This window comes from Hirundo rustica, chromosome 7, assembly GCF_015227805.2.
Source record: "Hirundo rustica isolate bHirRus1 chromosome 7, bHirRus1.pri.v3, whole genome shotgun sequence".
Classification (NCBI taxonomy): Eukaryota; Metazoa; Chordata; class Aves; order Passeriformes; family Hirundinidae; genus Hirundo; species Hirundo rustica.
Genome location: NC_053456.1, coordinates 38,012,511 through 38,025,144, shown reverse-complemented (window position 1 = coordinate 38,025,144; position 12,634 = coordinate 38,012,511). Strand labels below are relative to the sequence as shown.

General features: G+C 56.5%; 2 protein-coding genes across 5 annotated transcripts; both read right to left on the bottom strand.

The window, feature by feature from the left end:
- Nucleotides 1-2,234: 2,234 nt before the first annotated feature.
- Nucleotides 2,235-3,356, bottom strand: LOC120755473 (interferon lambda-3-like). Its single transcript, XM_058421407.1, has 5 exons — nt 3,195-3,356; nt 2,865-2,927; nt 2,568-2,717; nt 2,426-2,488; nt 2,235-2,336 (listed from the first exon to the last, which is right to left on the bottom strand). Exons 1-5 carry the CDS (start codon nt 3,354-3,356, stop codon nt 2,235-2,237), a joined length of 540 nt encoding a protein of 179 aa, XP_058277390.1.
- A 5,147-nt stretch (nt 3,357-8,503) lies between these two features.
- On the bottom strand, nt 8,504-12,634 carry LOC120755410 (putative methyltransferase DDB_G0268948). 4 transcript variants are annotated; one of them, XM_040070275.1, is made up of 7 exons: nt 12,572-12,634; nt 11,306-11,434; nt 10,876-11,036; nt 10,411-10,624; nt 9,728-9,828; nt 9,465-9,602; nt 8,504-8,933 (listed from the first exon to the last, which is right to left on the bottom strand). In XM_040070275.1, exons 2-7 carry the CDS (start codon nt 11,414-11,416, stop codon nt 8,843-8,845), a joined length of 816 nt encoding a protein of 271 aa, XP_039926209.1. In that variant the 5' UTR covers nt 11,417-11,434; nt 12,572-12,634; the 3' UTR covers nt 8,504-8,842. The 4 variants fall into 4 exon arrangements, with proteins under 4 accessions (XP_039926209.1, XP_039926208.1, XP_039926210.1 ...); XM_040070274.2 differs by lacking the exon at nt 12,572-12,634 and adding an exon at nt 11,955-12,169; XM_040070276.2 differs by lacking the exon at nt 12,572-12,634 and adding an exon at nt 11,950-12,166.

Below are 12,634 nucleotides of genomic sequence, written 5' to 3'. Positions count from 1 at the left end.
CCCTAAACATTCACTGCAATGAATGAACTACCACTACCCTTCCCCAGAAAGAAACTGGGACTGAGCTCACTGAAATCTAGTTAAACCAGCACAGAACTGCTGCTTAGAGCCCTTTCTTCCCTCCTTAGGCTTTTCTCTCCAGATCCATCTACTGTTTGGGTAACAGTGTGAAAAGCCAAAGTGCACTCTTAGAATATCTTTCAAACGTTTAATAAGGGAATAAAAAAGGACAATGTCCAGCGCTGGGGCGTTCCTGCCTCTGGCCAATGCACACACCGGTACATTAACGCAGTGTTATCTACATACTTTACTCAGGCACATACATATTCATAAGTTTCATGCATTATTCAAGCATTCTTAGGAGCTTTTGATGATGTAGGAACTTTTTTTTTGGTTGGTTGGTTTTCCACTCTGGCTTACCTGCACAACACCTTGCAGGTCACGTCTATACATTTTATTCCTTCTTGTGGCTCCATCCGGTTGTTTCACACTTCCCTGATAACGAGGAGTTAACAAGTTCTTCTCTAATTCTCCTCAGGTGCTCCGGTTTGTGTCGCTGTTATATTCTCACTTGGAGAGGTCGGTCAGAAGATGTGGCAAACGACGTAATTGCTTAATACAGTTCTCTCAGTTACACAGAACATTTTAACATTTTATGTTTGGCTAAGGTCTACAGCACAATACATTCGTCACACCATTATTTCTATGAGGTATATGGTGTACACACTGATATATCAATCACACCACTACTTCCATGGGCTATACAGTGCATACTTAGAATGAGAAATGATGTCATATTAGCAAGCAGCTAAAAAGGGCTATAAATTGCGCTATATTTGAATACTTACAATCAATAACAACATGCAAAAGCTAATATGTAAATGTGAAAGCCAATATTATAGGGTTATTTTTAACAACAGCACAGCAGCTTTGGACAGAAGTGTCCTAAAAACATCCTCCTCCCACAGGTGTTGGCTGTACGGAGGTCCCAGAGAGGGATTTCTTGCAAGCCTTCAAAAGCGAGCGGTGAAATGGGGAGCAAGGCCGGGATCCCAAAGGAGGCGGGATCCCAAAGGAGGCGGCATCCCAAAGGGCGGCATCCCAAAGGAGGTGGGATCCCAATGGAGGCAGCATCCCAAAGGAGGTGGGATCCCAAAGGAGGCGGCATCCCAAAGGAGGTGGGATCCCAATGGAGGCAGCATCCCAAAGGAGGTGGGATCCCAAAGGAGGCGGCATCCCAAAGGAGGCGGCATCCCAAAGGGCGGCATCCCAAAGGAGGCGGCATCCCAAAGGGCGGCATCCCAAAGGAGGTGGGATCCCAATGGAGGCAGCATCCCAAAGGAGGTGGGATCCCAATGGAGGCAGCATCCCAAAGGAGGTGGGATCCCAAAGGAGGCGGCATCCCAAAGGAGGCGCTGATGGCATCTGCCTGCTGGGAGCCCCAGGTCCCACGGAAAAGCCTTCCTGCAGCCTGGCTTTTTGGGAGAAGGAGCCGTGCCACGCTGCAGCCGAACCGCGGATTCCACGGGGAATTCCAGACACGCCTTGGGGCTTTCCCCGCCCTAGGGAGGTGTTGGCCCAAGGGCGTTTCGCTCTGGATGAGTTTTCATTGCCCCGGGTGCTGCCGCTGACATTAGACAGCAGCAGGTGAGTAGCGCCTGGGGCGTGGCCAAGGGACAGAATCTATCCCAAAACCCCAACATCCCGGGTTTTTTTCCTCTCCCCGTCCCCAGATGAAACACAAGGAGGTTCCTTTTGGGCAATGTCCTGGCAAGGATGTGCAGGCGATACCTGTGCTGTGGTAGTGCTGTGGTATTGCAGAAAACCGCAGTAAAAGCACATGGTGGTGGCTTGTCTGTCTATGGTAGTTTAGTTAACTACTTTAGTTTTCGTATTAAATAGCACATGAAAAAATAATTTATACAGGCAAGTATGCAGAATATACTCTTTAATAAATAGCAGGTAGAAAAATAGATTTCCTTACAAACATTTTAAGTACAAAAAAAAAAAAACCAACAAAGCTACCCTACGCATATTCACATTCTTTCAGGAAGGGCATTACTTTGCCTTATCCCGAGGCAATAATTTAAAAGGCTTTAAAAATAAATAAGGACAGTTTTTTTTCCTCAGCTCGCATAAGCGAGGAAAAGGGTTAAATAGGTTCAATAGGAAGTAACGCGCGGCGCAGCGGGTTCTTGCCGGCTCTCGGGGCGGTGCCGTGGGCCGGGGACGCTTCAGCACTTGTCCTGGAGGGCAGCGCAGCGGAGGTTGTCCAGCACCCGCAGGACGTGCAGGACGGTGGTGGCCCGGAGGCACGCCGCGCTCTCGGCGCTGTCCTGCGGCGGGGAGACGGGCGGGCTCAGCGCCGCGCCCCTCCGCGCCGCTGCCCGCCGCCCGGCCCGCCCGCCCCACTTACCGTCCGCACGGCCGCCTGCAGCCTGTGCAGCCAGTGCCTCAGCCTGCCCGAGGGCTGGTGCGAGGGATCCACCTGCGGGGAGAGAGCAGCGGCCGGGTGAGGAGAGGAGCGCGGCCGCGGGGCCGGCCCGGGGCCCGGCTCGGGGGGAGGCACTCACACAGCCGCGCACGTCCTCCCGGGCCTGGGTGAAGAAGTCCAGGGGCCGCCGGCGCGCCTCGGCGAAGCCGGGGGAGGCGGGGAGCTCCAGCATGGCGGTGGTGAGGTTCAGCTCGGCCGCCACCAGCACCGCTCGGTCCGACATCTGCGGGCGGGAGAGTCCCGGTTAGGGAGCCGAAGCGCCGGGGCCGTAGCACGGGGGTCTCGAAGACCTGCCCGGGGCTGCGGGTGGAGGAGGAACCGGCTGGCAGGAGGTGCGTGCCCCCTTTCTACAGCGTCGCATCATTCTTACCGGCAGGTCTACCGCGTTCCATTTCCGCTGGAAGAGCCTGGTGTTGCATTTGTGGTCGTTCACCTGCGGGCATAAACCAAGAGAGAGACTGAAAAACTCTCGTGGCGACTTCTGGCGATGTTGTACGACCCCGGCCAGCCTTGAGGTGTCTGCAACCGGGATGAAATTTGGCCCAGCGTCCTTCATGTCCCCAAACACCCTTGGAAGACGTCTTCCTCATCCCCAAAGTGCCACAGAAAACGTGCACCTCGTCACTCGGGTCTCGAATTCAGCATCCCCTCCGCCTTGTCCCCTGCCAGCCCACAGCCCCCCGTTGCCAGTAGTACTCACAAACTCTTGTCTCATCTTGTCCACAGCCTTCTGCTCCTCCTGAGCAATGTTCTGGTACTTGGACAGCCTGCAGCCCTTCCTCAGGGTGTCATGGGGAAAGGCAGCCCCCAGGCTGACCCCCAGCACCAGCACGAGCAGCGGGGTGAGACTGAGGCGCAACATTTCGGCAACGAAAGCTTGACCGTCGGCGATGGGGTGAGGAAGCTGCTGTGGGAGATGCTGGAGAGGATGAAGCAGAGGACTCGAGGCAGGGTTTGCTAAATCTCAGATGCAGAGGTGCCTGACAGGTGCCACAGGTGCCTTGTTCAGAGCTGCTGAGCTGGTGGCTGCCCCGGGGAGATGCTTCGCCGTGCTCGCTGTGGCTGCCTTGCTGCTCTACCTCCAGCTTTTTATTCCTGCCCGGTGCTTTCATATTCATAGGAAAACCCAGGGCTGGTAGAGCTGGAAACAAGAAAATGAAAGTGGTGCATGCCGGGAATCTCCGCTCTGTTACCTGCCCTGCTGCCTCCAGCCGTGCGCCTGCTCTGCCCCAGCCCGGGATGCCGGGGATGCTGGGGCTGGGGGGATGCTCCTGCCACGCTGTGGCTGGCAGGTGGGGGGACACCAGCCCCACCCCTGCTCAAAGCTGCACGAGACACCTGGGGACAACGGGTTCACAAGGGACAGGAGGGTTTTGGTGCTTCCTGCACGGCAGCAGGAGTTCAGGCCTCGGTTTCCCTGTGGGAAAGGCTGTGGCAGGGAGGGGGCATCAGCAGCAGCCAGGAGTGGGCACGGCACAGTCCAGGCTGCAGGCATGAGCTTTTATGGCTGTGTTATCCAGAGGGACAAGGCTCACAACCAGAGCAGGGAAAAAGGTGAAAGCAGAAGTACTTCAAGCTGAAGTTTTCCAGGTGGGACACAGAGTTGTGGAGGAAGATGAAGATGAGCAGGACTGCCACCCTACAAGCCACTGGAGCTGTCTGGGGCTTCCTCCCCGTTCAGCCTGGAGACACAAATAGGGTGTGTTGACATCCCTCTGCTGACTGCTGGAACTGTCCCTCTCTCCAGGGAACCTCCTGTGCTTTTAGTCTCATGCGCTGGTTCATCAAGCATTAAATATAAAAAATTAGGGCAATACCTGGATCTAAGAAGCAAACACAGTAAGAAAGTAAAAGGCATAAATGCACTTCGCAGGGCTTTGCACGATGGCCACAGAACACTCCAGGAGGATCCAATTTTTAATGTTCATATTTGGAACTAAAGTGCTGATTTCAAAGAGTCTCAGGAAAGGAGAGAACTTCTTGTGGAACCATGTGTTCACCTGTGGGTGAGCAGAGTGGCATGGATGTGGTTGTGGAGGTGGGCTGGGACATCATCCAGTCCAACCCTTGCTCTGGCAGGATCACCTGGCACGTGCTGCCCAGGACAGTGACCAGTTTTGAGCATCTCCAAGGATGGAGTGGATACTTCGCAGCCTCTCTGTGTTTTTTTGTGTTCACATGAACTTTGCTAGTTCAGCTTGTGCTGTGCTGTCACACCACCAGGAGCCCCTGAGCCTCTTCTCTCAGCCTTTCCTCATAGGAGAGACATTCCTGCCCATCATCTTCATGACCTTGATTGGACTCCCTCCAGTCCCTGCCATGTCTCTCTCCCACTGAGGAGCCCAAAACTGGAACCAGCACTTCAAGGGTGGCCTCACCAGCACTGAGGAGAGGGGAGGAATCCCCTTCCTCAGCCTTCTGGAAACACTCTTCCCAGTGCAGCCCCGGATACCATTCACCTTCTTTCGCACCAGGACACTTTCCTGGCTCATATTCAACGTGCTACCCACCAGGTCCTTTTCTGCCCCGTTTGTTTCTCTGCAGGCAGCCCCAGTCCTGGTGCATGGGGCTGTTCCTCCTCAGGTGCAGGACTTTTCCCTTCCCCTTGCTGAGCTTCAGAGGTTCCCACCAGCCCACTTCTCCAGCTTGTTGAGTTCCCTGTGGACAGCGGCACAATCCCCTGCTGGGGCATCCGCTTCTCCCAGTTTGGTGTCACCACTGAGCGTGGTACAGCAAGGGTCCCCTGGCCCTCATCATCCAGATCGTTAATAAAGAAGTTGAGCAGGACCAGCTGTTGACTCACAGGGTCCATCCAGCCATTCTTGAGCCCTCCTCTTGCTCCAGCAGCATGCCAGAGGGCTCAGATGTTTCCTGGAAAACCACGGTGGAGATGAAGAATGGGAGAGGGCAGCACAGGCTGGACAGTGGCTTGTTCCACTTTATCCAAACTGGATGCAGAGACAGCTCGGAGAAGAGCCAAGACAGCAAAATGTGGTGCTAGAGCCCCAGAGCGTGGTGGGCGCAGGTTTTCCAGTGATGGATGTGGCCACTGGAGCAGGCTGCCACCCCGGCCCCCATGCCAGCCTCCCTCACAGCAGCACAGGGGAGGTCAGTAATGAAAAGCCTGAGCCTTGGTGTGGGCTGGGGTCTCTTTTCTGCCCTTTTGGTGGACAGGACAATGGCTCTGTCTTTCCTTTCTGTCCCATTAAAGAAACCCACAGGAGATTAATTCTTTTTCAACACAACAGAACTGATGATCAGTACAGCTGTGAAATACAAGTGCAAACCAGCATAAATAGGTCCACTTCTGTCATCCAAGCTAGCTCAGCTGGAGTAGAGGGCACCTTAGCAGAAAATCCTGACAGATGTAAAATAAATGTGGCTCCCAGTGAGAAAGGGGTGACCCACCACCAACCACGCTCCCACACCCACCGATCTCTGCCGAAATGCTTTCGGGTCACCCGTCGGGTCACAGAGCAGCATCACATCCTCGTGGGACAGCTTTGGCTCCTGTTTCCCATCGCTGTGGCTTTTCTCTCCCACGTGTCACTTCTGTTTGTAGAAGTAAAGTGAAACCTCATCTCTTCACACGTGCAGAAGGAAATTCAGAGGCACCAAAGAAAAGCCAAAGCTGCGGGGCGAAGCTGGGCAATGAGCGCAGCCCCTGGCGCTCGCGGCGGCTGGGATGGAGGGACGAGGACCTGTCTGGGAACCTCGCTCAGGTATTTGTGCCACCTCCAGCCGTGGCTGAGCCCCCAGGGGCCTGGCTGAGCAGCAGCGAGGGCTTTTTCTTAATGGGATGGAGCGTTGCCTTCCTGGGCTTTGGTGCGTCTTGCCCAGCAGCGTCACGCTCCACCATGGCCCAGCCAGCAAAGCCTGGCTGCATTCCCCACAGCTCCTCCAAACCGTGCCAGCAGCAGCTCCTGGCCTGGCAGTGGAGAGTTCCCCAAAGCCAGCACGGGCTGGGGACATCACACTGTGCCCAACAGAGTCTACGGGGCACTGGGGACCCGCCACAATCGTCGCTCCGGTCCCAGCTGCCGATGGTGGTGTGCCCGGAGAGCAGCACAGATGGTGATGGTGGAGCTCCTTCCTTGGGTTCATCCATCCTGGGACCACTCAAGCTTGCTTGGACCGAGAAATTCCAGGTGTGGGATTTCCAGGTGCGAGAACAAAAGTGAAACCTGACTGTGGATAGGGCTGCCGTCAGCACTGGGTGAGGCAATCGCTCTGCGGTGACTCATGGGTTCCTGCAGGGCACAAGCTTGGGAAAGCTGTGTGCCTCAAGCCCTGGCACCAGTGTGGGTAAGGACGAGCCCAGTGGGCTAGTCTGGGAGGAAGTGACCCCTGCTGAACCAACTAAAGTGTGGGTAGAGAAGATAGAAACAACAGAAAGCATGCCCCAAAAAAAGCCAGGTTTAAAAATAAACCCCCAGGTGACATGTGGGAGCCCTGCCCATGGTCTGATGGTGCCAGGACGGGGGGCATCGAGTGGGCTCTGCTCATCAGCCATCCCCAGACCTGTCCCTGCCGGCCCAGGGTGTCAGTGCCACCAAAGTACCCCCAGTCCCGCTCCATCCCCTTCGGCACTTCCCAGCTCGTGTGAGCTGCAGCAGCCACTGCAATGGCTGGTGCTGCTCTGCTGCACCGCCGTGTATGTGGTGATGCAATCCCCGCTGTCACATCATGGCTGGGCACCCGCTGCATGCCGGTGCAGGGAGGGAAGGGCTTTTAAATTAAATTAGAGATGTAATTAGCGAGCAGACTTCAACTTGTTTAAAAGCGAGGAAAAAAAAAATAAACACTTTTTCCCCGGAGCCTTTTTACCAGCACTGTAGGGACAAGGGATGTGGCCTCCCAGGGGAGCCCTCCCCAGCCTGGACCATCTGCAGGGATGCACCTCACAGGGACAAGCCCTGCCAGCAGAGCCGGGGCTGTGCCGGCCCGGGCAGCCAGTCAGGCCATGGGCACCATGGGCAGCAGTGGTGGCACCCGGTGCCATCCCGGGCAGGAGCGGCCCCTCCTGCTCACCCAGCAGAGGAGGCTGAGAGCTGCTGCCGGCCCAAAGCCAACCTGCACCAGCCCCGCAGGCAGCGACAGCGGGGCCTGATCCGGTATTGCCGCTCCAGCGCCTGGCCGTGGACACAGAGAGCAGCTTCCTGTCCCTGATGGGCTTCCCATGCCAGAGCTGGCCTCCTGAGACCCCATCACGCTCCTGGGGAACCAAGTGGGGGCAAAGCCTTCACTCCCCACCCTGGGCAAGCTGAGGGGAGCTCAGTGAGGACGCTGAGAGTCCAGGACCTCAGCAGAAGTACCTGCAGCCCCTGTCAGCCCCCTCCAGCTGCACTCTCTGGGGCCAGGAGCAGAAGTGGCACTTCACCTCTCTTAACCATGCACCGAGGCAGAACAGAGCGAGGGCACAGCCCTTCCCCTGGTGTCAGGGAAGCTTTCTTGCCAAGGACAGGAATTACAGGAAAGGGAAAGATCCCTGCAGAGGGTGGGTCTGGACTTGAAATATCCAGAAGGCAAACAAGAGGTGACCTGTGCCACGGTATGCCCAGCTTTGAGCCCTCATGTCTCCCCTTGCCCCTCCCAAAAAATGCAGCCTCTAATCTTCCCTTTGCGGCATGGGTGGTGATGGGGCACAAACCTCCTCCGGCAGTGATCCCATAAAGGCTCCTGAGCTGTTCTGAGGGCCTCACTAGGGCCAAGGCACTCCTGGGGCGGGTCAGGTGCTGATAGCTGCACAAGCCAGCAAGGCACAGGGGACGGGGGCGCAGTGTGGGTGAGAACAGCCCCTTTCCAGCAGCCTTCGAAGACACTGCGCAGCTCCTCACTCAGCCGGGGCAGGAAAAGGGGTCAACGGCCCTTTCTACCCAAAACCCACCCTCCCCACAGAGCAGAGGGGCACTAAGGGCATCAGGACACTCAGCGTCAATGCAGCACAGTTATTCCCACACCAGTGGGTGCTCCACAGCCTCTGTGTAAAACAGGAAACACAGGCAACACTTTCTCAGCGTGATTTTTAATATTATTAATTGTGTAAGAAATGCAGTGAGTTTCTCAGCTGTTCCTGTGATTCTCTTCCCCACGTGTTATTGAACCAGCAGTCCACAATGGGACGCTTCCAGTGCCGAGGAAGCAGCACTGGGCAGACTGCAGGACCCAGGGGGACAGGAACCTGAGGGGCATAAAACCCCATCTGATTCCCACAGGAGACCAACATTTCAATCAGCAAAGTCAGCACCAATATTCCCAAGGAGTAAGAGCAGTTACAAGCAGGGCTCTAGGGAACAATCCACCTTCTCCTTCCACTGCAGCATCAGATCAGGAGAAGGGTTTGCTCTCTCAGCGCCCCTTGCACCCCAGCACACAGACGTGCCTCACCCAGAACTCCACGGGGGTCTCACGAGAGGAAACTCCCATTGTCTCCAGCATCCTAAAAGGACAAGCAGAGGAAAGGTCTCACCCTGCCCAGACAGCTCCCACCTCCTGTGGGGCAACACCCACAACCAGAGACAGATCTCTTCCAGATCTCTTCCACCCACAGCACATGCTTCCAGTTGCTGCACAAGGCTTGTTCTGGTCAGTGAATAAATGAGCAGGCACCCCTTCCCAGCAGGCCCTTGGGGGGGCTGAAACAGACGGCTGAAGGTGCAACCACCAATATTTTTCACACCCTTTGCCAATTAAAATCAAGGTAAGGAAACTTGGGATAGTCTCACATCAGAGGTTTCATGGATACATTGGTGCAAGCACATCCTACTGCTACACGGATCATTTTAAGATCCTTAAAATGTGAGGATCTTCTCTTTAACCCCTGACAAGCGTCCAGCCCTGGGGGAAAGGAGGGAGCACATCCCTGCACGCTCACTTGCAGCTTTGAAGGGGTCTGCACAGCCTCCCTCTGCACATGCTGTATAGCACAGGTGCCCCACATCCTGCTTGTTTTCCCAAGCAGGTTTCTCACCTCTTTTCAGTCTCTTGGAGGAGGGATGTTGCAGCTTCAGGGTCCTTCTTCTTAAAGGTTTGATATGGAGAGGCAGACTCCATGTAACCAACAACACCCTCAACAGTCATGGGAATTTGGTCATAGATATCAGTGACTCTGCAAGAGACACGGGCAAGAAAGGAGCACTGGCAAATTAAATCCCAGAGGCAGGGGAACACAGACAACAGGCTGACATGGTGGTGGATAAAATATCTGACACCGTCAAAGGTGGTTCTGCTCACCTCTTCTTGTCTGGGAACGGCAAGGCCTCAAAGATCTCTTTGTAGTCGTCCAAGACATATTTTAGTCTATTGTGGGAGTATTCTAAAATCTTGTCCCAGCACTGTAAGGACAGTGTATTAAAAACAAACACAAAACCACTTGAAATTCCCAGATGCCACTTAACTCTGCTTTGGGCTTGCATCTAATACATTCATATATATTTTTTTTTTAAGACCTATTGCATTAAAATACACCAAAATCTTGCTTAATGTCAAGAATTCAAGGATCCTCTTATAGAAACAAGGCTCCCGCCTTCCCTACACAGCTCTTACTCACAGTGGAAAGTCTCCTTTTATCCAATTATTAAAACACCCTTTGAGGACTGCTTCCCAACAGTTTCTACTTCCCATTCTTTTCGCTGTGATCAGGGCAACAGGAAGAGTCTCCTGGACAATACCAGCTCCCAGATGTGCCCTGGCACCCTTCTGACCCCCACCAGAGCCTGCCCTATCAGTCCTCACATCCCTCTCCTCATGATCCAGCCAGCCCTGTGTGGAGGTCTCTGAATCCTGCCTCAGCCTCATCCCACCCTGCACTTACCATCCCTTTGGCCCATTCTGCATTAGGATCCCTCAATCCCACCCCCTCCCCTCGGCATCCCGGTGCTACACGCTTCCCCCGCCCCGAGGTTTTACCAGCTCACCTCCCTGAAGACTCTGGTGAGCTTTTCGGAGCAGTCCCCGTAGCGCAGGCTCATGTCCACGGTGTAGGTGCTGATGGCCACGCAGCCGCCCGGCCTCACCACGCGCTGGGCCTCCCTCATGAACTTCTGCACATCAAACCAGTGCGCGGCCGTGAAGGCCGTCAGCACGTCCACGGAGCCGTCCTGGAACGGCAGCTCCTCCGCGGGGCACGCGCTGCCGGGGAAAAGCCGCGCGTGAGGTGGGAATGACGGAGCGGGGGGACACGGGCTCAGCGGGCATTTCCTGACGGGTCTGGGACGCCAGACCGCGGCTCCTGGAAGTGTTACTGCCTGTTCACAGCAGGCATTCCATCGAGGGAACCCCTGGAGCCAGCTGGCTCTTACAAGAGCCATACTCATGAACCACCACCTCCCCGTGAGGAGCTGGATTCTGCCTTTGGCTGGGCGTGCTGCGCTGACACTCACACGTAGGAGATGTTGGGCAGGCAGGGGGTGGCCTTGGCCTCCTGGACCTGCGCTTCGCTGATGTCCGTCCCCACCACCTTCTTGAAGTGCTGCCCAAGGAAGTGGGTGCCTTGTCCCGAGCCGCAGCCAACGTCCACCGCCAGCTCCGCGGGGATTGCTTTCTGCGGGGAGCAGTGGATGTGTCTCAGCGGGCAGCCACCCAATTCCTGCTCTTTTACCCCGTTCCTTCTCCCAGCACCCACTCGGGAACAGCCTTGGCACGGCAGAACCGGTAGAAAGCCTCTTCCGTGCCCCCTTCTGGCCTTAAACCCCGCTGCTTTATCTTCCCCCGAGGCACCGACCAAGGTGACGCTCCCAGCAAGGTAAACACGGCCACCCACAATTAAATACTCCCTGGATTTTTCCTCCAGCCTGGCCGTACCCCGCTCACCTTTTCCTGCAGGTAGGAGAGGATGGTCTGCTGCAGCTCTTTGCCCGGTGCAAACCTATATTTCTGGTAGACGGCCGCATGCCCCTTTCCCTCGAACATCTGGGTGGCCATGGTCGGCTGAGCTTGCACCTGGACGGAGACAGCGAGCCGGGGATGTGACAGGGGGATGTGACACGGGGATGTGACACGGGGACGTGACACGGGGATGTGACAGGGGGATGTGACAGGGGGATGTGACAGGGGGATGTGACACGGACCCGGCTCCTGCCGCCTCCTCGGCCCGGCAGCGCTGGCACGAAACGCTCAGCTCCCGGCGGGGCCGCGGGAGGACTTTGCCCCGGAGGCTCCAGCAAGGGAGCGCGAACCTGCTCTCCAGGAATCCCTCCCCGGCCCTGAGCTAATCACAGGAGCAAACCAGCGCCGTCCAGCGCGGAAAGCTTTCCAGCTTTTAGCACACTCCCTGAGGACTGTTTAACTCCTTTGTTTCCACCACCTCCTCCGCTGTTTTCTCAAACAACTCACTGAGTGATGAAGCAGAAAAACTACCAGTAAAACATGGGGGGGTTTTGTTGGCTGCAATTTTTTTTTCGTTTTTTTTAAAGGAAATCCATTTCCTAATATTAGCAACACAGTGACAACTCCACCTTACGCTTTGTGAACCATCTGCTGTATTTTGGCCCTTCCAGCCCATCAGCCCTTATCCCGCCGAACCCGTCACCACCGGGGGCGAGGGAGCCCTTCGGCCCCGGGAATGGGGAGGCTCCAGGACCCGTCACCACCGGGGGCGAGGGAGCCCTTCGGCCCCGGGAATGGGGAGGCTCCAGGACCCGTCACCACCGGGGGCGAGGGAGCCCTTCGGCCCCGGGAGCGGAGGAGGCCCCCGGGCCCGGCGCTGCCCTCTGCCCCCCCGAGGCCGGGCGCATGGCACCGCCCCGGAAGGCTCCCGCCCGTATCCTGTTCGTGCGGGCAGCGGCAGCTCCCGGGGCTCGGCACCGACCCTCGGCGCTGCTACAGAGCTCCGAGCCTCCTTTCCGGGGCAGGGACAGCCGCTCGTGTGCCCGCAGCGAGTTTATCCAGCGATACGCGAATGCATGGGGACATGAAGGGTTGTTCTGCCTCCATGCAGGAAGAGATGCTCAAGGGGCTCGGGGCTGGAGCTCCCTCTCAGCGGGGAACAGCAGCGCTGCCAAGCGCTTTCTGGAGGGATCCTCAGCTGCTTTCCTGCGCTCAGAGGAGCCATTTCCCCGCAGCCACCCCGCTCCTTACCGCCGGCAAATCCCGCAGCAGCAGCTCCCAGCGCCTCCCGCTCCGGGCGGGGAAAGGCGGGGG

Coding starts and splice junctions, on each gene's coding strand:
- LOC120755410 (XM_040070274.2), bottom strand. CDS start 11,996: ATGGGCTGGAAGGGCCAAAATACAGCAGATGGTTCACAAAGC. Junction 9,603..9,727: donor CCGTTCCCAGACAAGAAGAG/GTGAGCAGAACC, acceptor TGTCTCTTGCAG/AGTCACTGATATCTATGACC. Junction 8,934..9,464: donor CTCCAAGAGACTGAAAAGAG/GTGAGAAACCTG, acceptor TTGTCCTTTTAG/GATGCTGGAGACAATGGGAG.
- LOC120755473 (XM_058421407.1), bottom strand. CDS start 3,356: ATGTTGCGCCTCAGTCTCACCCCGCTGCTCGTGCTGGTGCTGGGGGTC. Junction 2,928..3,194: donor ACAAGATGAGACAAGAGTTT/GTGAGTACTACT, acceptor TTATGCCCGCAG/GTGAACGACCACAAATGCAA. Junction 2,718..2,864: donor GGAACGCGGTAGACCTGCCG/GTAAGAATGATG, acceptor TCCCGCCCGCAG/ATGTCGGACCGAGCGGTGCT.